The 26497-nt window shown below is 42.6% G+C and overlaps 1 protein-coding gene across 7 annotated transcripts in view; it reads left to right on the forward strand.

Moving 5' to 3' along the window:
- The first annotated feature begins 411 nt into the window (after positions 1-411).
- Positions 412-26497, forward strand: part of zfand6 (zinc finger, AN1-type domain 6) — a 63606-nt gene continuing 37520 nt past the window's right edge. For 3 of the 7 annotated variants that reach the window (XM_068017707.1, XM_068017705.1, XM_068017711.1), the window contains exons 1-2: positions 412-1377; positions 25358-25464. In XM_068017707.1, coding sequence (XP_067873808.1) covers positions 25459-25464 — 6 coding nt within the window. In that variant the 5' untranslated portion in view covers positions 412-1377; positions 25358-25458. Of the gene's footprint in view, positions 1378-9160; positions 9357-25357; positions 25465-26497 lie in introns of those variants that run through there. The other 4 variants (XM_068017706.1, XM_068017708.1, XM_068017709.1 and 1 more) reach the window with 4 other exon arrangements.

Genomic DNA, 26497 nt, shown 5'->3' on the forward strand with positions numbered 1-26497 from the left:
GTTGGTTGCTTCAACCACTTCCTGTGGGTATCAAGCTCTGAAATTTTTCTTTATTGGATTTATTAGTAACCATCTCGTATTTATGTCCCTAGTTTTAGATTGTCCCACAAGTAGAAACATTGTTCAGATACTAATTCTGGATAAACAAAAGATGTCATCCCAATTAAGTATATTCCAATCCAGGGCATGACATAATGTCCTGCGAACTCCGACCAGCAACGGAAGATTACAAAAAAGACATACAGAAAGCGAAATGACGTTTTGCATTGCAGACTTTGAGCAGCTGGCTTGCAGGAGCAGTGCTTCATTGACAGGGATCTCCCCAGGATCCCGGCTGTTTGATTGACAGCTGCAAAGGCACGCGTGCAGCGATGACGCAGCGCCTGCGCCCAGCAGTCAATGGGAGGCGCCGCCGCCGTGTGTGACGTCAGGGGCAGGGTGAAGCGGGCTGCTTTGTCCGTGTAAACAGGGCCGGGAGGGCGAGCGAGCCAGCGGACATAGGCCGCTCGCTCTTTTTCCTTTCTTTTCCCGTTATTTTAATTTAAGAGGTAGGTCGCTGCCGCCGCGGGATTTCAGGCGGATTCTTCCCACTCAGTTTTTTTTCCTGCATAAGTGGTGTGCAGATGTACCGGGCCCCGCGGCCTATCCAGGCCAGGGTTACTGAAGGGATTGATTTTGCTCCCTACCTGCTTTTGTTTATTTTAATTATTAATCTCAGTCAGTCAGGCAGCCTGAGGCCTCGCACTGTCCACTTAACGACAGAGGAAGTGCCCACAGATGGCTTGACAAACCGAGGGGTGGGGCCTATGGGGATTTAATTGACGTCGTCATTGTCCAATAGGAACGAGGCGTTTCCAATTTGGGGCGTAGATTGACAGAGTTGATGGGTAGTGATAACCAATTAGCGTCGCTGGGCTGGAAGCAGAGGGCGGGATTTCCTGCTAGTGGGTTAGATTTTGCTGGGGTGGGCTTTGTCGGTACCCTGCCCCCGGGATTGGGGTTCGGCAACGTTTACTCTCGGTGTGGGGTTAACGGAACTGAATTCCGGAAAGTGATTTATTTCATAGTGAGCTGAGGCGTGACTGATGATAGTGCGGGGCCCGGGTTTGCCTCACTGGATATCCGGTTCATTAGCATATAAGGTGCGAGCCATTTAAAGAGGATCCGGGTGGGGGCGGGGCTTGGCTGTGTTCCCGGGGCGGGGCTTTAACTTGTTATGGTGAGCGCGCGCATGTTCGCGGAATTCAGCCCCTCCCCCCGGAACCTGCTGATGGAGATGATGTCATGCAGAGCACCAAAAGTACAACCCTAGAGCTTTGCCTGTAGCACGTTGTGACTAAAGATATCGGATGGTTTTTTTTAAAAAAAAGAAAGCAGGTACAGTGGCATTAATATCACTTACTAAAGGTATTATATTAGCTTGGCTGTATTAAATCTGACATTTGCTGTAAGCAGAACAAATTTTCTTTGTACATTTGCTACTGCACAATTTATAATCAATTGATGTGGCTGTTTTTCTGAAATAGCCTTAGACTATTAATTTAGTTTCCAACATTATTTTGAAATTTCTCTCTGTTTAAAGTATATTTTGTTAGCATTTTTCTCCAAATTATAAAAGCTACTTCCAATTTGTGAAGCATAAAAGGATGGACAGGACAGTCTGGTCGAGAGCCATTACAAGGACAATAAGAATCCATCTAGTTGCATTACCTAGACATCAGATTCAGGCAGAAAAAAGCCACACCCAGCCCACCCAATCCTTTAAAGTCCTTCTCACTAATATTTGGAGACTTGTGCTAAAATTGGGAGGGGGTACCACAGACTGGTCAAGCAACAGCCTGCCAGTCATACTCGCAAAATCATACATTACAGCATATCCCAAACTCCTCCATCACCATCCCTGGGTGTGTGCTGTCCCATCAGCAGGTCAGGGCCAACAGAGGTGGTGGCACATTGGTATACAGTCAGGAGGGAGTGGTCCTGGGAGTCCTCAACATTGACTCCCATGACGTCTCATGGCATCAGGTCAAACATGGGCAAGGAAATTTATAATATAAACAAAAAATGGTGAAAATGCTCAGGGCAGGCAATATCTGTGGATCGAAAGAGTTAACATTTCAGGTTAGTGACATTTTGGCAACTGGAAGAAGTTAGAAATGTAGTAGGTTTTAAGCAAGTACAAATGAAGGGAGGAAGGAGCAAAAAGGAATGCTTATGTCTGGAAGGCAGGAGTGAGTGAATGAATAGCAGGAGTGAGTGAATGAATAGCAGGAGTGAGTGAATGAATAGCAGAATCATTACCAGTATCTGCTGTCTGGAAAAAGTGGGAGCAGTGGTAATGATGTGAAATTGTTTAACTCTGTCTTGAGTCTAGAAGGTTGTAAAGTCTAATCGAAAGATGAGGTGCTGTTCCTTAAGCTTCATTGGAACAGTGTAGGAGGCTGAGGTCAGAGTAGAAGTGGCACGAAGAATTAAAATGATTGCCGGACTGATCGGAGGTGTTCAGCAAAGCAGTCACCGAACCTATATTTGGTCTTCCCAGTGTAGAAGAGACTGCGTCGTGCGCAGTGAATACCGCATTGGGCCGAAGGGCCTCTTTCTGTGCTGTAAAACTCTATGACAAGTAAATTGCTGTTTCACCTGGAAGGAGTATTGGGGGCCCTAGAAGGTGGAAAGGGAGGAGGTGGAAGGGTATTTCCTGCACTTACATGGGTAGGCGCTGTGGGAAGGGGAGTGGGTATTGGTGATGAAAGAGTGGACCAGGATGTCAGAGGGAATGGTACATTTGGAATATTGAAAAAGGAAGGGGAAGATGAGGCATTGTGCTGGAAGTGGATGATCTGTTGAATGTGGAGATTGGTGGGGTGGGAAGTGGGTGGAAACAAAGGGGAGAGAAGTGTGGGAAATGGGATCAATAAGGTGAAGGACCCTTTCTACCCTGGAGGGGAATCCTCAGTTGAGGTAAAAAGGAAGACATAGCAGTAACACTGATTTGGAAGGTGACAAAGCCAGAACAATTATGGCAGAGAAACTGGGAGAATGAGGTATTGGGGAACAATTGCAGATGTAGGTCAGAAGGGACAGAACCAGGGCAGAAAAAATAGACAAGGTAGAAAGAAATCAGTTCTGTGCGGCAAGAACAGGCTGAAACAATAGGTCTATCAGGGCAGTTCTGTTTTTGGATCTTAAGTTAGAAGTAAGCTGTATAGGGTAGGGAGACTGCATTTGTAGGCTGAGCAAGTTAGGGGGTGGGGGCAAGACCTCCAGAGCAGAAGAGCTCTGTGATGGTCTGGGAAACAATTGTTAGGTGGCGGGGTCGTAGTCCAGGGTGAGGAAGGAGGCGATGTCGGACAGTTGGCATTCATCCTCTGCGAGGTAGAGGTCTGCTTTTCAACCAATAACAGTACTGCCCTTGTTAGCAGTTCGGGTTGACACTGAGAGGATTGAGTGCTGCGGTTTCAGACAGAGGTAGGTTCGTGAGTGAGGAGAGTAAAGAAATTGAGAGGCCAATGGGAACTGCCGACGTGACATTGAAAAGATCTAGATACTCCAGTTCAGGCCAAATCTAGCACACACATCCCACGAAAGAAAAAAAAATTATGAAATTTCACCGTAACTTCCTTGTTTTTGTGCTCTGTGCTTCTATTTATAAAGTCCAGGTACTAGTATGCTTTATTTTTAAACTACTTCACACTTCTCTGCATTAAATTACATCTGCCATGTGTCCGCCCATTTCACCAGCTGATGTTTTCTTGAAGTCTATCACTATCATAGAGTCACAGAATAATTTACAGTAAAGAAGGAGGCCATTCATCCCATCGTGTCCATGCCAGCTCTCCACGGAACTATACTGTCAGTCCTCCCTGGCTCGATCCCCGTAGCCCTGCAAGTCTCTTTTTCTCTCAGGTGGTCCTGCAGCTTCCTCTTGAAGTTATTGATCATCTTCGCTTCCACCACCCTTGTGGGCAGCAAGTTCCAGGCCATTACGACCCGCTACCTTATATTTCCCCCTGCATCTTTTTCCCAAAACTTTCAATCTGTGTCCCCTAGTCTTTGTACCATTTGTTACTGGGAACAGCTTTTCCTTGTCTAACTTATCTCAGCCTGTCATAATCTTGTACACTTTATTAAATTTCTCCTCAATCTCCTTTGTTATAAGGAGAACAAACCCAGATTTTCCAACCTAACTTTGTAACTAAAATTCACCATCCCAGGAACCATTCTGGTAAATCTCCTCTGCACCCTCTCCAGGCCCCTCATTCTTCCTGAAATGTGGTGACCAGTACTGGATGCAATATGCCAGTTGGGGCCCAATCAGAGCACTATAAAGGTTCAGCACAACTTCCCTGCTTTTATACTCAATGCCTCTATTTATGAAGCCCAAAATCCCATATGCTTTACTAACCACTCTCTCAATATGTCCTGTCACCTTCAAAGATGGATGCACATGCACCCCCACGTCCCTCTGTTCCTGCACACTCTTCAGAACAGTGCCATTAAGTATATATTGCCTCTCCCTATTCCTTCTGCCAAAATGCATCATGTCACATTTGTCAGTATTAAATTCCATCTGCCACCTCTCTGCCCATTCTGCTAGCCTATCTATGTCCTGTTTCAGGCGGTTCATATCATCCTCACTGCCGCACCTCCAAGTTTGGTGTCATTGACAAATTTTGAGATTCTACTTTGTATTCCAAGATCCAAGTCATTTATCAAAAAAAAGCAGTGGTCCCAGCACTGACCTTTGGGGAATACCACTGTCTACCATCCTCCATTTACCATGACTCGCGGTTTTCTGTCCATAAGCCATTTTTAAAATCTAATTGGACACTGATCCTCCTCTTCCGTGAGCTTCAATTTTCTTAACCAGCCTTTTATGTGGTACCTTATAAAATGCTTTCTTCAAATCCAATAAACAACATCCACTGCATTCCCTTCATCAACCTACTGTTACTTCATCAAAAAATGCAATTATATTTGTCAAGCATGATCTGCCTTTTACAAATCCATGCTGGCTATCCTTAATTAACTCAACCTCTCTAAGTGTCTGTTGATGTTTTCCCCTGATTATTGTTTCTAAAACCTTACCCACCACTGATAGACTAACTAGCCTGTAGTTGCTAGGACTGTCCTTGCACCGTTTCTTGAATAAGGGTGTCACATTTGCCACTCTCCAATCCTCTGGCACCTCCCCTGTATCCAGGGCAGATTGGAAGATTATGGCAAGCCCTTCCGCTATCTCCAGCCCCACTTCCTTTAACAACCTGGGATGCAAGCTGTCCGGACCAGATGACTTATCTACGCTAAGCATAGCTAATCTTTTTAGTACCTCCACCCCTCTCAATTTTTATCCTGTCCATTGTCTGTACTCTCACTGCTTCTCTTGATATTTTGTCAGCTTCCATTTCCTTCGTTAACACTGATACAAAGTACTCAAAGTATATTAGCCTTGCTCCATGCCTCTAAGTATACATTACCCTCTTTGTCCCTAATAGGCCCCATTCCTCCTCTTGCTACTCGCTTACCATTTACATGCTGGTAGAAGATCCCTTTTACATTGACTGCCATTCTATTTTCATATTTTCTCTTTGCCAGTCTTATTTTTCTCTTCACCTCCCCTCCCAACCTAATGTACATGGTCTGATCCCCCTCACAGATCACTATACTTTCAAATTTTGTGTCATCTGCAAATTTTGAAATTGTGCTCTGCACACCCAAGTCTAGATCATCAATATAGATAAAGAAAAGCAGTACACCTAGTATCAATCGCCAGGGCGACCCCACTGTATGCTTTCCTCCAGTTGGAAAAACAACTACTCACCGCTACTTTGTTTCCTGTCACTCAGCCAACTTCATATCCATGCGTGAATGAGCAGGGTACTGGGACTAGTTGGATAGCTCCTTCAAAGAGCCAGCACAGGCATGATGGGCTGAATGGTCTCCTTTTGTGCAGTTTTATTTGTGCGCTCTTCCCTGACTAGGTGTGGGATAAGTAAATCAGTAATTTCTGGTGCAATGTGTTCTGGAGACCCTGCTGCAGGTGCACTTGCCAATTGAGGGCAGCATTGAGGTGAGTTCTGATGTTGCCGACGTTTCCTATGCAGGATCACCCATGAAAAATGACCACTTCAGAGGATGAATGATTTGAAGTGATGAATTAGGAGACACGAGTAGAAAACGTGTAGGCACGCAGTACTGCTGGCAGTTACAAACTGTATGAGGTGCCCTTGCCCTCAGAAAAGGAAGCATTGTACTGCTGATGCCTTGCCTTATGACTTTTAAGTCCTGATATTTCCTGCTGTAGCTGTAAATTAACTGTAAAAAAAATTTGATTCATGAACTTAACTGAAGCTCAATTGCCCAACCTAGTTTAAACTGATCTAGTTGAATGGTAGTGGATAAGATGTGAAATGTTATTTATATGCATACAATGGATTGTACCCTCTTGGTGAATATGAATAACCATTTGTGATCCATTCAAGATGTCAAAACCCATAACTTACAGGTTAAAGAGCAGTGGTCCAACATTCTGTTCAAAGGATGGGTTGATTTTGCAATTGGTCTAGAATTCTTTTGTGTGTATTTGTTTCCAAGGACTGGTTCAGTGAATCAATATTATGAGCCCAAATTCAGATAATCTCAACGCTACCTTCTTGGCTTGCTTTTCAATCCTCTTTCTCAACAAGCATCCACTGATTTCATGAACCTATATTGCTTGTTCCCATAACCTACCCAAGAACTTGTTCCAAAGCTCTTTTTTAAAATGCTATAGGAACATAGGAGCAGGAGTAGGCCATTCAGCCCATCGATCATGCCACGCCATTCAACATGATCATGGCTGATCATCCATTTCACTTCAATGTCTTTTTCCCGCACTATCTTCATATTCCCTTATGTCATTTGTATTTAGAAATCTGTCAATCTCTGTTTTAAACATATTCAATGACTGAGCTTCCACAGCCCTCTGGGGTAGAGAATTCCAAAGATTCACAACCCTCTGAGTAAAATAATTTCTCCTCATCTCCGACCTAAGTGGCATCCCCCTTATTTTGAAATTGTATCCCCTGTTTCTAGACTCCCCAACCAGAGGAAACAACTTCGCTGCATCTACCCTGTCTATCCCTTTAAGTATTTTCTAGGTTTCTATGAAATCACCTCTCATTCTTCGAAACACTCGAATACAGGCCCAGTTTCCCCAATCTCTCTTCATAGGACCGTCCCACTATCCCGGGAACAAGTCTGGTGAATCTTTGTTGCTCTCCCTCTATGGCAATAATATCCTTCCTAAGATAGGGGGACCAAATCTGCACACACTACTCCAAGTGCAGTCTAAACAATTGAAGCAAGACTTCACTACTCCTCTACTGAAATCCTCTTGCGATATAGGCTAACATCCCAGTAGCCTTCCTAATTGCTTGCTGAACCTGCATGTTAGCTTTCAGTGACTTATTGACAAGGACACCCTTTTGTACATCTACACTTTCTAATCGCTTACCATTTAAGAAATACTCTGCACATTTATTCCTCCTACCAAAGTGGATAACCTCATATTTTTCCATATTATATTCCATTTGCCATGTTCTTGCCCACTCATTAAATCTGTCCAAATCCCCTTGAAGCCGCTTTGCATCTTCCTCACAACACACATTCCACCTTGTTTTGTGTCATCCGCAAACTTGGAGATATTATATTTGGTCCCCACATCCAAATAATTGATATATATTGTGAACAGCTGGGGCCCCAAGTACTGATACCCGCAGTACTCCACTAGTCATGAAATAGAGGCCCTAATTAATTCTAATTAACGAGGCCTGGACAACGTATGCCAGCCAAGAGCGACGTCTCAATTCATTCCATCTTCGCTGCCTTCGGAGAATACTTGGCATCAGGTGGCAGGACTATATCTCCAACACAGAAGTCCTTGAAGCGGCCAACACCCCCAGCTTATACACACTACTGAGTCAGCGGCGCTTGAGATGGCTTGGCCATGTGAGCCGCATGGAAGATGGCAGGATCCCCAAAGACACATTGTACAGCGAGCTCGCCACTGGTATCAGACCCACCGGCCGTCCATGTCTCCGTTATAAAGACGTCTGCAAACGTGACATGAAATCGTGTGACATTGATCACAAGTCGTGGGAGTCAGTTGCCAGCATTCGCCAGAGCTGGCGGGCAGCCATAAAGACAGGGCTAAATTGTGGCGAGTCGAAGAGACTTAGTAGTTGGCAGGAAAAAAGACAGAGGCGCAAGGGGAGAGCCAACTGTGCAACAGCCCCAACAAACAAATTTCTCTGCAGCTCCTGTGGAAGAGCCTGTCACTCCAGAATTGGCCTTTATAGCCACTCCAGGCGCTGCTTCACAAACCACTGACCACCTCCAGGCGCGTATCCATTGTCTCTCGAGATAAGGAGGCCCAAAAGAAAAAAGAAATGTTTAAATAGTGTCCCTTTTGTAAGTCAGTGAAAAATTTTGATAGAACAGCTATAATATAGTGCTTTTAAATTCCCAAGGTGCTTTACAAGAGCATTATAAAATAAAGTTGACACTGAACCACAAAAGGAAATATTACATCAGATGACCAAAAGCTTAATCAAAGAAGTAGGTTTTAAGGAGTGTCTTAAAGGAGGAAAGTGAGTTAGAGAGGCGGAGGGGTTTCCAGAGCTTGGAATCCGTTTCTGCAGAAATGTTGTGGCGAATAAAGGGCTAAAGTTGGGAATTTGAAAGTGCAGGTGTAAGTGACCAGATCATCTGTTTTAGTGATACTGGTTGAGGGATAAATCCCTCAGGGCTCATCTTTAAAATAGTGTCATGGAATCTTTTGCACCCAGAGAGTGCAGGCCAGGCCACAGTTTAATGTCTTATCTGAAAAATGGTTCTGACTGTACAGCACAATCAGTACTGCACTGAACTGTCAGCCTAGATTTTGTACTTGAGTCTCTGGGGTGAGACTTGAACCTGCAACATTCTGACTTGGAGGCGAGACTGCAACCCACTGTGTCATGGCTGACACTGTGGTTCTTTTAATCCAAATTGAATTGCACAATTTTTTTTAACTGAAGCCAAGTACAGATTGTTGTGACTTTGGTAAAACATTCACTGCCTAGGGTTAAGCGGACATGTTAAAATAAAAGCCTGAAATGTTTTTTAAAAAAGCATAAATTCAAACAGCAGCCATTCACGAACATGGTGTTAGGTGCAGGATGAGTGGAGCGGACCTGTGGGGAGAACGCTGAGAGCGGAGCCTATAAATCGAACCTGAGGATCGAGGTCCAGTCTCTTGCCTTCCGGGAGGGCAGTCCAGGAGTGCCGGAGTTTGAAAAAAAAAGTCAACAGTGACATCACAGGAAAGCTGCAAGGTGATTGGTTGGCGAGTAACTGCTGTTATGGAATATCTCTAACTGGCTTAGTAACTAACGTAGGAAAGATCTGCAGTTTATTTTCATATATAGTAAGTAGTGTTTTTTAGGGAGCTGTAGTAACGAGGACCAGGGCAGAATGGCCATGGAGTACTTGAGATTATTTGATATTAAGCATCTTCCAAAAGGTTTAATTTAAAGGGTTAAGTCATGGCAGAAGAGCTCGAAGCCGTGGTGTACTTTATGTGGGAAGCCAGGAACAATTCCAGTGCCTGGGACCAGCATGTGTTCAGGAAGTGTCTGCAGCTCCTGGAAGCCCGGGTTTCAGAGCTGGAGCGGGGGCTGGGGACACTGTGGAGCATCCGTAAGGCGGAGAGTATCGTGGGTAGCACGTATAGAGAGGTGGTCACACCGCAGGCTGAGATTCCACAGGCAGGAAGAGAATGGGGTGACCACAGGCAGAGCAAGAGGACTAGGCAGGCAGTGCAGGAATCTCCTGTGACTATTCCCCTGCAAAACAGATATACTGCTTTGGGTACTGTTGGGGGGAATGGCCTCTCGGGAAAGCAGCAATAGCCCAATTCGTTGCACCGCGGTTGGCTCTGCTGCACAGGGGAGGAGTAAAAAGTGTGGGAATGCAATAGTAATAGGGGATTCAATGGTCAGGGGAATAGATAGGCGTTTCTGTGGCCGCAAACGAGACTCATGATGGTATGTTGCCTCCCTGGTGCTAGGGTCAAGGATGTCTCAGAGTGGTTACAGGACATTCTGAAGGGGGAGGGTGAACAGCCAGTGGTTGTGGTACACATTGGTACAAATGATGTAGGTTTTTAAAAAAAGGATGAGGTCCTAAAAGCAGAATATAGGGAGTTAGGAAGTAAGTTGAAAAGTAGGACCTCAAAGGTAGTGAACTCAGGATTACTACCAGTGCCACGTGCTAGTCAGAGTAGAAATAGCAGGATATATCGGATGAATAAGTGGCTGAAGAGGTGGTGTGAGGGGGAGGGTTTTTGCTTCCTGGGACATGGGGACCGGTTCTGGGGGAGGTGGGACCAGTACAAACTGGACGGGTTACACCTGGGCAGGACCGGGTCTGATGTCCTGGGGGGAGTATTTGCTAGAGTGGTTGGGGAGGGTTTAAACTAAAATGGCAGGGGGATGGGAACCTTTGCAAAGAATCAGAGGAGGGGGGGTGGGATCAAAGACAAGAACAAAAGACAGTAAGGGGAATAAGAAAAGTGATAGGCAGAGAAATCAAGGGCCAGAATCCAACAGGTCCATGGTGAAAAATATTGGGAAGAGGACAAGTAATGTTAAGACAAGCCTTAAGGCTTCGTTCCTTAACGCGCGGAGCATTCGCAATAAAGTGGATGAATTAATCGCGCAAATAGATGTAAACAGGTAATATATAGTCGGGACTACGAAGACATGGCTGCAGGGTGACCAGGGATGGGAAATGAACATCCAGGGGTATACAGTATTTAGGGAGGACAGACAAAAAGTAAAAGGTGGTGGAGTTGCATTGCTGGTTAAAGAGGAAATTAACGCAATAGTGAGGAAGGATATTAGCTTTGACAATGTGGAATCTATGGGTAGAGCTGAGAAACGCTAAGGGGCATGGCATTAAACAGGAAATTAGAGATGCATGCGATAAAGGAACATCTGTAATTATGGGTGACTTTAATCTACATTAAATTGGGCAAATCAAATTAGTCACAATACAGTAGAGGAGGAACCAACTCGAGAACAGGCCATCCTAGACTGAGTATTGTGTAATGAGAGAGGAATAATTGACAATATAGTTGTGCGAGACCCCTTGGAGATGAGCGACCATAATATGATAGAATTCTTCATCAAGGTGGAAAGTGACGTAGTAGATTCTGAGATTAGGGTCCTGAACCTTAATAAAGGAAACTATGGAGGTATGAGGCGCGAGTTGGCTATGATTGATTGGGAAACGTTACTTAAAGGGATGACGGTGGATAGGCAATGGCAAACTTTCAAAGAGCACATGGATGAACTGCAACAATTGTTTGTTCCTGTCCGGCGCAAAAGTAAAACAGGAAAGGTAGCCAAACCATGGCTTACAAGGGAAATTAGAGATAGAATTAGATCCAAGGAAGAGGCATACAAATTCACCAGAAAAAACAGCAGACCTGAGGATTGGGAGCAGTTTAGAATTCAGCAATGGAGGACCAAGGGATTGATTAAGAAGGGAAAAACAGGGTAAGAGAGTATGCTTGTGGGGAACATAAAAACACACTGTAAAAGTTTCTATAGTTATATGAAGAGAAAAAGATTGGTGAAGACAAATGTAGGTAGGTCCCTTAGGTCAGAAATGAGGGAATTTATTATGGGGAACAAAGAAATGGCTGACCAACTAAATGCATACTTTGGTTCTGTCTTCACATAGGAAGACACAAATATCATACCAGAAATGTTGGGGAGCACAGGATTTAGTGAGAGGGAGGAACTGAAGGAAATCAGTATTAGTAGAGAAATGGTGTTGGGGAAATTGATGGGATTGAAGGCCTATAAATCCCCAGGGCCTGATAATCTATATCCCAGAGTACTTAAGGAAGTGACCCGAGAAATATTGGATGCATTGGTGGTCATCTTCCAAGATCCTATAGACTCTGGAACAGTTCCTACAGATTGGAGGGTAGCTAATGTGACCCCACTATTTTAAAAAGGGAAGTAGAGAGAAAACTGAATTATAGACCATTCAGCCGGACATCAGTAGTGGGGAAAATTCTAGAGTCCATTTTCAAAGATTTTATAGCGGAGCACTTGGAGAACAGTGGTAGAATTGGACAGAGTCAGCATGGATTTACGAAAGGGAAATGATGCTTGACAAATCTACTAGAATTCTTCAAGGATTTAACGAGTAGGTTGATGAGGGGGAGCCAGTGGATGTGGTTTATTTGGACTTTCAGAAGGCTTTCGACGAAGTCCCACGTAAAAGATTAGCGTGTAAAATTAAAGCGCATGGGATTGGGGGTAGTGTATTGCGATGGATAGAAAATTGGTTGGCGGACAGGAAAGAAAGAGTAGGAATAAACGGGTCTTTTTCCAAATGGCAGGCATTGACTAGTGGGGTACTGCAGGGATCAGTGCTAGGACCCCAGCTATTCACAATATACATTAATGATTTGGATGAGGGAACTAAATGTAATATCTCCAAATTTGCCGATGACACAAAACTGGGTGGGAGTGTGAGTTGTGAGGAGGATGCAAAGAGGCTTCAGGGTGATTTGGACAAGTTGAGTGAGTGGGCAAATGCATGGATAAATGTGAGGTTATCCACTTTGGTAGCAAAAACAGGAAGGAAGATTATTATCTGAACGGCTATAAACTGTGAGAGGGGAATGTGCAACGAGACCTGGGTGTTCTCGTACGCCAGTCACTGAAGGCAAGCATGCAGGTGAACAGGCGGTTAAAAAAAGACAAATGGTGTGTTGGCCTTCATAGCGAGAGGATTCGAGTACAGGAGCAGGGATATCTTGCTGCAATTATACAAGGCCTTGGTGAGGCCACACCTGGAATATTGTGTGCAGTTTTGGTCTCTTTATCTGAGGAAGGATGTTCTTGCGATGGAGGGAGTGCAGCGAAGGTTTCCCAGACTGGGATGGCAGGACTGACGACATATGAGGAGAGATTGAGTCAGTTAGGATTACATTCGCTGGAGTTCAGAAGATTGAGGGGGGGGATCTCATAGAAACCTATAAAATTCTAACAGAACTTGACCGGGTAGATGCAGGAAGGATGTTCCTGATGGTGGGGGAGTCCAGAACCAGGGGTCATATTCTAAGAATACGGGGTAAACCTTTCAGGACTGAGATGAGAAATTTTTTCACCCAGAGAGTGGTGAGCCTATGGAATAAGCTACCATAGAAAGCAGTTGAGGCCAAAACATTGCATGTTTTCAAGAAGGGGTTAGATATAGTTTTTGGGGTGAAAGAGATCAAAGGATATGGGGCGAAAGCGGGAATAGGTTACTGAGCTGGATGATCAGCCATGATCATAATGAATGGCGGAGCAGGCTTGAAGGGTCGCATGGCCTACTCCTATTTTCCATGTTTCTGTCTCTTTTTTATGTTGATGCCCACCAATTAAATCTACTGTTTTGTTAACAAACTGAAATTATCTTCTGTTAACAGTGCTTTAGAAAAGGATCTAGACCAGATAGTGCCTTACTGTACTGAACCTATTTCAAAGCTGCTGAATATCAGGAAAATTAAGTTAGCATAAATTAGTTAGAGATTGGATGAATATTTGGAGAAATTAACATTTGAGGAATATGATGAGGAAGTGAATAATAGCTGATCTGTGGAAGAGAGATAGGCTCTTTTTGTCAACTGGTCATTCTTGAATCAACTGGCCTCAGGACAAAATTGTACTCCGTTATATTTCTGTTGATTAAATTAGATTTAGTCTGGTTAGTGCAAGAGGTGTAAATAAATTTAAAATGAATATCTAATCAAAGAGCAGTATTTAAAAGTGTTTCTTCGGTGACAATTCTTTAGTTTTGATGGGTTACGTTATTGGGTTCTGTTACGAGATGCACACAGCCCACTTTGTACACATCAGTTTCCAGAACTAGATAAAGCGACGATCTAGGCATCATTGGAACGAGGAAATGTAACTGATAATCCTGTGGCTGGCTGTTGTGTTGCAAAAAAATGCTGAAAACATTGTGGCAGCAACAGCAACTAGCATTTATATAGTCTTTTAATGTTGTAAAATATCCCAAGATGCTTCACAGGAGCATTATCAAACAGAATTTGACACTGAACCACATGTGGGGTAGGACAGGTGGGTATTTTAGGGAGCAACTTAGATGGTGGAGAGGTTTAGGGAGGGAGTTCCAGAGCTTAGGGCCTAGGCAGCTGACGGCACTGTCACCAATGGTGAAGCAATTAAAATCAGGGATATGTAAGAGACCAGAATTTGAGGACTGTTCTGATGGAAGGTCATTGATCTGAAATGTTAACTTTGTTGATTTTTCCACAGTTGCTGCCTGACCTGCTGGGTATTCCCAGCATCCACAGTATTTTGCTTTTGTGTTGTAGTAAAGTACTGTTGCCCAGTCATCCCACTTCATGCTGAAATGCATGGGTTGGCTCCAGTAGCATCAATGGTATGAGCCTCTCTTAGCCCTTGTAGGAAGCACTGCCTAGGGAATTGGGCTAGGTTACAGGGCAGCCACACCATTGTCAGTTATTGTTAATTCAAGATGGTGAGCCTTGAAGGGTCAGTTTAGAGATTGTTTTATAACATTTTATTTTTTTAAAAGTCTGTCCATTTGACACAAAGTTCTAGTCTAAATACATCTAATCAAATTAGAATATAATTTTAGTGTAAAGGCATAATAACTGAAACTGCCGGATTAGTTAGGACGGGTGCTTGATGGTCAGCGTTGGGCTGAAGGGCCTGTTTCTGTGCTGTAAAACTCTATGACTGTGTTATCCTTCTACTGTTCTGCTAAAGACACAATTACTATAGTAAATAATCTATCAGTTTGCTCTTCAGGTCCCCAGAAGCTGCTGTTGTTCATTATTTCAGTGCTACTAGCCTAGTTACTGCATGAACAAACCAGTTATAACTCAAAGTGCTAAAAAATGTAAAATTCCAAACACTTCTTTCCATTTTAAAGTGCCTAATTATCTACTGGCAACATGACTATCCATTAAAAACTATGCTCCTCTGTAGTAAGCAACTAATTTCAATAATGTGCAATACATGATTAAAAAAATACACTAAGTCTCAGACAAACATAGTGTTAGATATAATCCATATCTTGATCTAAAGTATCTTGATCTAAAGTTTAGATCAAGTGAGCACAAAGGTGAAAAGAGTTCAGACGACCTTGAGATCAATTTTAGTGGTTTAAGGTTCTTCTCTCTATCCCTGAGATGGATAACAGTCCTAAGTCCTCTTCTGATAGTCATTGTCCTTGTTTTACTTTCACTCTCCTCCATCCACAGGATGAATGATAATGTGAATATTCATTCAGTACAATGAATAATACTTATTGAGAATCATAAGGTGGCAGTGAATTGAGCTTTTGGTCACATTCTGAAAGATAATTCGTTGACTGATATTTTGGTTTATTGCTTGAGAGATGATGGGAGTGCAGTCCTCTGGGGGGGAAAAATGGTTCTTCAGTATAATGCATGAAGTTCCATTTGAAACAGATAACAATGGGAAATGCTGTCACATGCCTTCAACATTTGGAATTTCTCTGTTCTCTCTCTCTCTCTCTCTCTCTCTTTCCCTTCCCTCTGTCTCTTTCTCTGGATGGTGTGAGTCAACATAGTTTTGACACTATGTTCAGTAGGAGTGTAAGTTGTGAAGAGGATATAAGGAGTCTGCAAAGGGATAAAAATAGGTTAAGTGGGTGGGCAAAGATTTGGCAGATGGAGTATACTGTGGGAAAGTGTAAACTTTTCCACTTTGGCCGGAAAAATAGAGAAGTAACATTATTTAAATGGAGAGAGTTTTCAGAACTCTGAGATGCAGAGCAGTCTGGTGGATATCCTAGTACATGAACTACAAAAAGTTAGTTTGCAGGTAAAGCAAGTGATTAACAAGGCAAATGCAATGTTGTATTTTATTGCAAGGGGAATGGAATATAAAAGTAGAGATGTTTTGCTACAGTTGTACAGGGCATTGGTGAGACCACATCCAGAGTATTGTGTACAGTATCCTTACTTAAAGGATATAATTGAATTGGAAGCAGTTCAGAGAAGATTTATTCGACTAATTCCTGGGATGAGAGGGTTAGCTTATGAGGAAAGGTTGGACAGGTTGGGTCTGTATTCATTGGAGTTTAGAGGGATGAAAGGTGATAATGAAACATACAAGATCCTGAGGGGACTTGACAGGGTGGATGTGGAAAGGATGTTTCCTCTCTTGTGGGAGAGACTAAAACTAGGTGGCACAGTTTAAAAATAAGGGGTCTCCCATTTAAGACAGATGAGAAATTTTTGCCCTCAGAAGATTGTGAGTCTGTGGATCTCTCTTCCCCGGAGAGCTGTAGAGTCGGGGTCATTGGATGCTTTTTCAGGTCGAGGTAGACAGATTCTTGACCAGGGAGTCAAAGGGTATTGGGGTACGGAGGAAGGGTGGAGCTGAGTCTACAAACAGATCAGTCATGATCTTCTGGAATGGTGGAGCAGGCTCGATGGGCCAAATGGCCTATTCCTGCACCTAGTTCGTATGATTAACCATGTCAAAGGCTGTAGAGATGCCAAGGAGCTAATATGCACTGTGATCACAGTCACAGAGGATGTCATTTGTGACTTTAGGGCTGTTTTGATACTGCGATGGCGTGGAAGCAAAGTTGTGCAAAAGATGGACATGGCTTTGGTAGGTGATGACAAGTTCAAGGAGTTTGGAGAGGAAAGGTGTTTTGAAGATAGACAGTAGTTTTCCAGGCTGGGTGAGGGGGGGAAGGGTGGTTGTTAGTTTTCTTTTAAGAAGGCAGGTATTGACAGTGCTTTTGCAATGTTAGTTCGAATGGGGCCAGGAAGGGAAGAAGGGATGGTGGCCAGTAATTTAGGGTCAAATGAGCAGGTGGTGGGTCTCATGGACAAGATGATTTCAGAGGGCATAAGCAGTGAGAGAAACTAGAGGAAAAACATTGGTTCAGGGCCAGGGCAAGAGGGAACCTAGGGGAGGGAAGGGCAGATTTTGTTTGAAGAAGGCTAGAAGCAAGAGAAACAACTGAATGGATGGCTTCAGTCTTGTTGACAAATAAATCCATAAACTTCTTGCATAATGTTCGTGAGGTTTGGAGTGGGGTGGGGTGCTGGTTTAAGGAGATGGTTGGTAGTGCATAAAAGAAGCCAAGGATAGTCTTCCATCTCCAGGGTGATCCTGGAGTAATGGACGGGTTTGGCAATGGGGAGTGAGGCCTGACGTGTGTGAGCCATATCTGGTGATGGATGGCTAAGCCAGTTATGCACAAGGTATGCTCAAATCTGTGCCCCTTGAAACGGAGGGAGTGAAAATGGAGGCCATACCAAGGGGAGTGGGTGAGATGGGAATATTAGTTTTCCTGAAGACTATGACATCACCTATGGAGGTAAGGGATTGGTTGAGTAGATTGACAGCTGCTGGAATATGATGAATAGAGGACTGAAGGGTTGGCAGTTGGCATTGGGAAAGTGAAGCTGTAAGTGACTGAAGAGTATTTTCCCCCATGGCAAACTTAAAAGGAAGTGTGGTTAGAAAAATTAGAGAGATAAGGTTGGTAAGGGTTACAATAAAGTGATTGCAGATGGCATTATCTAGGATAGAAACAAAGAAAATAGGAGCAGGAGTAGGCCATTCGGCCCTTCGAGCCTACACCACCATTCAATGCGATCATGGCCGATCGTCCAAACTCAGTACCCTGTTCCTGCTTTCTCCCCGTATCCCTTGATTCCTTTAACCCTAAGAGCTATGTCTAACTCTTTCTTGAATATATTTAATGATATGGCCTCAACTGCTTTGTGGTAGAGAATTCCACGGGTTCATCACTCTCTGGGTGAAGAAATCCCTCGTCATTTCAGTCCTAAATGGCTTACCCCTTATCCTTAGATTGTGACCCTCATCCTGGACTCCCCCACCATCGGGAACAACGTTCCTGCATCTAGTCTGTCCAATCCTGTTAGAATTTTGTAGGTTTCTATGAGATCCCCTCTCATTCTTCTAAACTCTAGCGAATACAAGCCTAATAGACCCAATCTCTCCTCATACGTCAGTCCTGCCATCTCAGGAATCAGTCTGGTGAACCTTCGCTGCACTCCCTCCATAGCATGAACATCCTTCCTCCGATAAGGAGACCAAAACTGCACACAATACTCTAGATGTGGTCTCACCAAGGCCTTGTATAATTGCAGCAAGGCATCCCTGCTCCTGTACTCGAATTCTCACTAAGTCATACCATTTGCCTTAACTGTCTGCTGTACCTGTATGCTTACTTTCAGCGACTGGTGCACAAGGACACCCAGGTCTCGCTGCACCTCCCCCTTTCCCAATCTGATTCAGATAATTTGCCTTTCTGTTTTTGCCACCAAAGTGGATAACCTCACATTTATCCACATTATACTGCATCTGCCATGTATTTGCCCATTCAACCTGTCCAAATCACACTGGAGCTTCTCTGCATCCTCCTCACAACTCACACTCCCACCCAGCTTTGTGTCATCTGCAAACTTGTCTATATTACATTTAATTCCCTCATCTATATCAATATATATTGTGAATAGCTGGGGTCCTAGCACTGATCCCTGCGGTACCCCACTACCCCACTCGGAAAAAGACCAGTTTATTCCTACTCTTTGTTTCCTGTCTGACAACCAGTTCTCTATCCATGCTAGTATCTTACCCCCAATCCCATGTGCTTTAATTTTGCACACTAATCTCTTATATGGGACCTTATTGAAAGTCCAAATACACCACATCCACTGGTTCTCCCTTATCTATTCTACTACTTAGATCCTCAAAAAATTCCAGTAGCTTTGTCGAGCATGATTTCCCTTTCATAAATCCATGTTGACTTTGTCCGGTCCTGTCATTGTTTCCCAAGTGCTCTGTTATTACATCTTTGATAATGGACTCTAGCATTTTCCCCAGTACTGATGTCAGGCTAACCAGTCTATAATTCCCTGTTTTCTCTCTGCCTCTTTTTTTAAATAGGGGGGTTACATTAGCTGCCCTCCAATCCATTGGAACTGTTCCAGAGTCTATATAATTTTGAAAAATGACCAGCAATGCATCTACTCTTTCTAGGGCCACTTCCTTAAGTACTCTGGGATGTAGATCATCAGGCCCTGGGGATTTATCGGCCTTCAATCCCATCAATTTCCCTAACACCATTTCCCTACTAATACTGATTTCATACAGTTCCTCCTTCTCACTAGACCCTATGTTCCCCAACATTTCTGGGAGGCAATTTGTGTCCTCCTTTGTGAAGACAGAACCAAAGTATGTATTTAATAGGTCTGCCATTTCTTTGTTCCCCATTATAAATTTCCCCGTTTCTGACTGTAAGGGACGCACATTTGCCTTCACTAATCTTTTTCTCTCCACATATCTATAGAAGCTTTTACAGTCAGTTTTTATGTTCTCTGCAAGCTTACTCCCATACTCTCTTTTCCCCTTCTTAGTCAATCCCTTTGTCTTCCTTTGCTGAATTCTAAACTGCTCCCAATCCTCTGGTTTGCTGCTTGTTCTGGACATTTTATATTTCTCCTCTGACCAATATTGAGAGAAGGCTGAGTGGAAACTTCCTATTACATGACAATTTAGGCCACTGGAGTTATATTGCACATGTGAATTCAGTGTCCTGTGAGGTGCCTTCCTAAAAGGACACTCGTGTCTTGAATTGCCCAGCCACTTTTGCAATAATGTCAACTCCAAACCAACCTACGGAGACTCGGAGAAGCGGTATTATTGCCTTTCATGGTCATGGCACAGTGCATAAACAAAATGGCTTTTGAAACAAAAGTTGGTGGTGCAGGTCCAAAGGGAGTAGTAATGGGACAAGTAAAGAAAAAAGGATGTGTCTCCAGGAGCTGTGAATATCGGAGAGGACCAGCTGCCCAAAGTAAAAATGAAATGTGCAAAGAAAAAGGAAACCGTTTTCAACAGTGTTTTGCTTTTGACTTTGAAAGTTATGTGGCTATAGTAACCCTCTGGATGAAGCAAAGCAGCCTGTAAAAAAAAAAAAAAAATTACGTCCAATGTGGCCTAATTAAATTAGCTGCATTTTTACTGTTTTTATCCACATTGAGTAAGGTGGGTGGGGCTTGCTAAAATGACATCACATTGACTGACAGCTAATCTTGTGCTTACTAAACAATAAGTATTAAACCTGGGGGAGGGGAAATTGGTATCCAGTCAGGGGTACAAATTATGCAAAAATCAAGAAATTGAGGTATATGCTGGGAATCATGGTTTTTATAACTTTTTTTAATTATTAGGTTGCTCGGCAGAAGATTTTCAGGTTTGCAGTCCAAGGATGAATTTCTAGTACTCGAAATCATCCTAGTCTGGTCGAATTTATCCAGCATACTTGTAATCTTCAGTAAATTGAGTGACTTATTTTCTTCTATTTCTTTGAGTGTATTTAACATTGTACAATGACTTAGGCAATTTAAGCTTAATTTGAAGCAGATTTCCTCAGTTGTAGTAACAGTTGGCCAATTTTTAAAATATTAATTGTATTAACTTAGCCTAACAGTAGGTGCTACACTTCAAAAACAATTTGTTGTATGTGGAGTGCTTTGGGATGTTTGTGATGGATGTGCGAAAGCCTAATCTAAACTCCAGCCTGTCACACTAACGTTCTAACTATTTTGAATCCAAAAGGATGTATTTTATGCTGTTCATTTATATGAATTGATTGTGTCTATGTGAAATGTGTAATTGACCCTTGAAGGTGTTATTTATAAATTATCACTTTAAAAATCTGTATTTGGATTGCAGCTTGGTGTCATTTGGATTTTTCTGGATTAGGTACCAAGTGACTGAGACAAACATTTCTTCTACATATGTTCTTTATACACGTGCAGTTATAGAAATATGCTCACACCATACTGGTCCTGACTAGCCTGTTTGAAAGACCAAGTGCACTTTTTCAATGCTCTCTTAATCAAGTAAAATTTTATTCTGAGTAACTTTGAATCTTCCAGGTTTGAATTTATATAGATTTATACAACCACAGAACGGGACTTAGCGGAATCCTGTCTTTTTTTTAACATGGGATAAACTATATTCCAATTTTTAAAAAAAACTAAAAACTTGCAGTTATTGTGTACATGTATCATAGTTGGAGTATGGTTAAAAAATGTTAGGTTGAAGTAAAATGCAAAATTCAGATTTTAATTAGGAAATTGACCTTTGCTACTGCGGATGAGTTGCTGTGTCTAGCCAAAATCTGGCTGACAGCACCAGAAGTAAGAGAGCTCTTCCCAGTAACCAGTCTTGGTTTGAGACTAAATGTGTCAGATTGATTAGACTAGGTAATGCAACAGAGCCAATCTCTAACATTCTGAAACTTAAATGGCTGGAAACTTGAATTCCCTTGAACCAGTTAAAATTTAAACAATGAGTGGAGTATTTTTGTTTTGTTGCCATAGAATGCTACAGTGATATTTCTACTTTGAAAAGTGGAGAATAAGCTTGAACCTGGGAGTACAGTTATAAGGACACCTGAATGTAAATGTGATTTCCCCCCCCCCCCCCCCCCCCCCCATTCTCCCACACTTGACTATGGCAGATGTTTTGTGTGGAATTTACTTGTGAATTGAATATTGGAACATTTACTATAAATCAAATGGTTGTCCTAGTGAGCAGGTGGCATTGGTTATTTTGCCTTTGTACCTCTGGGGTTCTTGTAGAGGGGTGAGCAGCCATCTCTTTAAGGGATATCCCTTGTCCCTGAGGTTCCATTCACTGACTTTGGTGCTTGGGGTGAAGAACCCTGGACTGGTGGAGGATGAAGGAGCCATGGTAGCGCCAGGAAACTGAGCGCACACATGGCGGAACCTTGTGTTGTGGTCGCAGACTGGCTGAATATTGAGGGAGTGGAAGCCCTGCCTGTTGTTAAATCTCATTGACCTGTCACAGGATGCTGTGATGGCCACATGAGTGCAATCAATGATGCCCTGCACCTGGGGGAATCCAGCGATGGCAGTGAAATCCACTGCCATTTGTGCCTCCGAGGCATGTCTGCTGTGAAATGAATGTACTATCCAGTTTTGACAAAGAAAGCATCAGTGACTTGCAAGATGCAGTGATGTGCAGCGTTTGAGAAATGCCACCAAGGTCCACTGCTGATCCTTGGAAAGAGCCAAACGCTAAGACGTTCAAAGCCATAGTGACTTTAAGAGCTACTGGCAGGGTATGGGGACCAGTGCTGCAAGGTGTGAGGTCTTCAGCTACGAGGGCATAGATGCCTGAGGCCATCTGCCTGGAGACTAGCAGTCTCCTGCGGCACTGTGTCTCTGCCATCTCCAGTTAACTGTGTTTTTGCTGGTAGATCCTATGCTGAGGGTATGCCCTCTGTCTTTCCTGTCCCTCATTCCTGTCTTCTGCCCTCCTGATGGCTGGGACTTCACCCTTTCTGCAGAGGGTAATGTTCTTCTTTGCCATTGGGCCCACAATCTGAAAGTTGTGCTGCTATTGACAGCTGCTGCCTTCCTTGCACAGCTGGTCACCCATTTGCCTTTGGCAGCTTTGCCCCCCTGCTCTTCTGCCCCCCTCAATGACAGGAGGGTGATGGCCTCCTGCACTGCCTGAGCGCTTACTGCCTGCTCTCCCCAGCACCTGCATGGTACCAAGGGCACCTACTTGTCAATAGCCAAGTTCCCTTCTGTGCCATTTGCCCTTTTAGGGGTCTGAGGTTATTCCCTGGGGCAGCCATGACTTGCTGCCCACTGTGTAGTTGCCTCCCTTCACCTGGTCTGCCCCAGACAGTGTGTGTGGCTCGTGCACCCTGTCAAAATCTCGATGGCCCCCCGTTAACAAGCTCTTAATGAGCTGCTCAACTGCCTTAATTGGCCTTAATCGGGGAGCAGGCAGGATCACAATGCCCTGGTGAACATGGCTGGCGCAAGGACCAGTGTCGGCAAACTTGAATGCTGGCTGTTGCCCTTTTATTTTGGGCTCCATCTGCCTCCATCCCCTTTCCAGTGAGGATGCTGTGTGAATGTGTGTGAAACTGTAGTGATTAGAATATCAGAAACCATGCTTGGCTATTTAACTGAGAATCATATAATTTGGGTTATAGTACTTGGAGTTCTGCACTGTTTTGAAGTGAATTAGTTTAACCAGAGTTCTTAAATCATATTTTATTGGATTATATTTTATTTTAATGTTTTCTCTGAACTTGTGATTGAACATTCCTGCAGGTTTTTGTAATGAAAATCTTAGTCTCTTTGGAAATTGAACTAATTTTGGGGTATTTTAATCCACTGAAGTATCATCTTGTACCTTTTTGTACCAGTGGCTTAAATTCACTTTTCAACCTAACTATTGAATCATTCTCTACCTTTTGTTAATACAGATCTGTTTAACTTCCTTTTAATTTACTTTTACAGTCTATTTCCCTTTTTTATTTTAGTAATTTTGTGTTAAAGTTGTCTCAGTTGCATTGTTTCCTCATTTTTTTGATTCCTGCTCTCAACGTCAATGTTAGCAACAACAACTGAGATCTCTGATAGACATCTAGCCTGCTAATACACTTGAAAGGAATATGTTTTATTGCAGTCTCGTAGAGAAAGGGCAGAGATGAAGTTTATAGTTTACATGGCTTGTGTGCAGTAGGTCAAATCATGCCTGTATTCCTCTAATTTCCCCTGCCGTTGGTAAATGTCATATTGAAATTAGGGCCTGCTGCTAACGCATTCACCATGTTTCAGTTGTTTCCGAGAGTTCATATAAAACTCAGCTGTTCTGTTAAGTTAAATGATTTCTCTTAAAATTGTAATTTGATTTTATGTCAAATATGTCTTATTTCTGATTTTCGTTAAGTCCTTCTTTGAAAAAAGAGTTAATAGCTTGTCTGTAATATGTTGACCCAGAATTTACAGGCAAAATAACAGTGAATTTATGGGATTTGCTGTTGATGTGTAAATCATTCAGCAACTTGTTGCCAGGAAGAGATATCTCCCTGAATTGTGAATCGCCACAAGTTACTGGATGATTTGCATTATTCCTCAATTGGCCTGGTAAAAACAGCAGCTTACCCACAACCTCCCCACTATTTTTAAGAACTTGGATTTGCACATTAAACTCAAATTAAACTCGCCGCAGAAAGTTGCAGCTAGTACTTAAGTGTAAGTGCCCTTCTAATATTGTGATAATTGTTGATGAATGCCAATAAACCTCTCTAGCCCAGAAAGGGATTGGTTTAAACTGAGTCCTGCATATAAATTCTTAGATTTTTAATGTTTTAATTTTTTCAAGTTTTCTTTTTCTTTGTTTCTTTTTCTCTTCTTCCAATCTTTTCATTTTTTCTGTACCTGATTTGACTGTAATTCAAATTCTTTCTCAGTCCTTCCTATATTTCTTAATCTTTAAATCTCATTGGTTTAGGGGTTACACTGTTGGTCCTGTTGTAAACCAAGGTCCCAGGCATCATTATCAACTCGCACATCCAGCAACATATAGGGCAAAAAGTTTCAAACTGAAGGGTGCAGGAAAAAGTCTAACCAATAGCGTACACTGCAAGGTGTCTTGCTCTAGCAAAATCTGGCCCACTGGGGCCTCAACTTTTACATTCTATATCAATGACTTGGATGAAGGGACAGAATGTATGGTTGCTAAATTTGCTGATGACACAAAGATAGGTTAGAGAGTAAGTTGTGAAGAGGACATAAGGAGTCTGCAAAGGGATATAGATAGGTTAAGTGAGTGGTTAAAGATTTGGCAGATGGAGTGTAATGTGGGAAAGTGTGAACTTGTCCAGTTTGGCCACAAGAGTAGAAAAGCAATATATTTAAATGGAGAGAGTTTTCAGAACTGAGATGCAGAGAGATCTGGGTGTCCTAGTACACGAAACACAAAAAGTTAGTATGTAGGTAAAGCAAGTGGTTAAGAAGGAAATGCAACGTTGTCATTTATTGCAAGAGGAATGGAATATAAAAGAGATTTTTACTACAGTCGTACAGGGCATTGGTGAGACCACATCTAGAGTATTGTGTACAGTTTGGTCTCTTTAATTAAGCAGTTCAGAGAAGGTTCACTTGACTGATTCCTGGGATAAGAGGGTTATCTTATGAGAAAAGGTTGGTCAGGTTGGGTCTGTATTTATTGGAGTTTAGAAGGATGAGAGGTGATCTGATTGAAACATATAAGATCCTGAGGGGACTTGACAGGATGCTCCTAGTTCGTATGTACGTATGTTATTTTCTGACACTGAGCCTGAATAAATTGAGCTTTGTAAAGCAACAGTTTCCAATAAACTGTATAGCATCTTTTTTATTTATTTATTCATTCATTCACAGGAGGTGAGTGTCGCTGGTAAGGCCAGCATTTATTGCCCATCCCTAATTGCCCTTGAGAAGATAGTGGTGAGCTGCCATTTTGAACTGCTGCAGTCCATGTGATGAAGGTACTCTCAGACTGCTATTTGGAAGAGAGTTCCAAGACAAGATGGTGTGTGACTTGGGGATGATAGGTGTATGGGAACACTGCTGCCCTTATCTTTTTAGTTGGCAGAGGTCGCAGGTTTGGAAGATGCTGTTGAAGTCTTGCTGCAATACATCTTGTATCTGGTCCACAGTGCACCAATGTTGAAGGGACTCAATATTTAATGTTGTTTAAAAATATTTAGTATTATCTCTTTGTGTACTAAAAATAAACCTTGCATGAATTGCTGAGATTTTTCATTGCCATGAGCTAGGCTAACTGGATATTCATAACTATTTGTAGCCTAGTCATAAATGTATTAGTTTCACGATTATTTATGTTTGAAATTAAGTAGGCACCAAGGGTTCAAGTGTAGTAGGGTCTGTTCCTGCTGGATCAAAGCTGCTTGATTTAAATCAACAGTAATTTAAATTTTGCATTAAATTCCCATTTTGTAGTATTTACATTGTTTATTTCAGGTTTTTCTAAGAGGAACAATAACCAACAAATTATCAGGCAGAGGCTATAATTTACAGCTTTCAAAACTTTAAAACCTAGAAAAGCGGAGCAAGCTAATTAATATCTTAACATTGAAACTGTGGAAAGATATTCGCTTAATTCAGTTGCTAATCCACGTATGCTAGTTGTGCTGTTTGCTACTGAATGATTGTACCACTGGTGTAAGCACTTGTAGCTTTTACATGGAGGAGCCAAATGAATGCTTTTGTCTACTGTTTGATACTATAAATGTCTCCAACTTCCTAACACTAGCTCTGGTAGTGGAAATGAAGCCCACAGTGGCTGAAAAGCATAGTGGTTTTGTAATCACTGAACTCTCCCTCTTAGTTTTGTACAATCTTTTTTAAATATTTATAAATTAAACTTCATTAGTAAATTGATAACTTACCATGATGACATATAGCTTATTTTCTGGTGATCTCTCCCTTCTCCAGTCCCCCCACCCCCAAAAGCAAGATCTAATGTGTCTGTTGTGTTGATGCTGTGTACCTTGGCTG

Source organism: Heterodontus francisci, chromosome 38, assembly GCF_036365525.1.
Source record: "Heterodontus francisci isolate sHetFra1 chromosome 38, sHetFra1.hap1, whole genome shotgun sequence".
NCBI lineage: Eukaryota > Metazoa > Chordata > Chondrichthyes > Heterodontiformes > Heterodontidae > Heterodontus > Heterodontus francisci.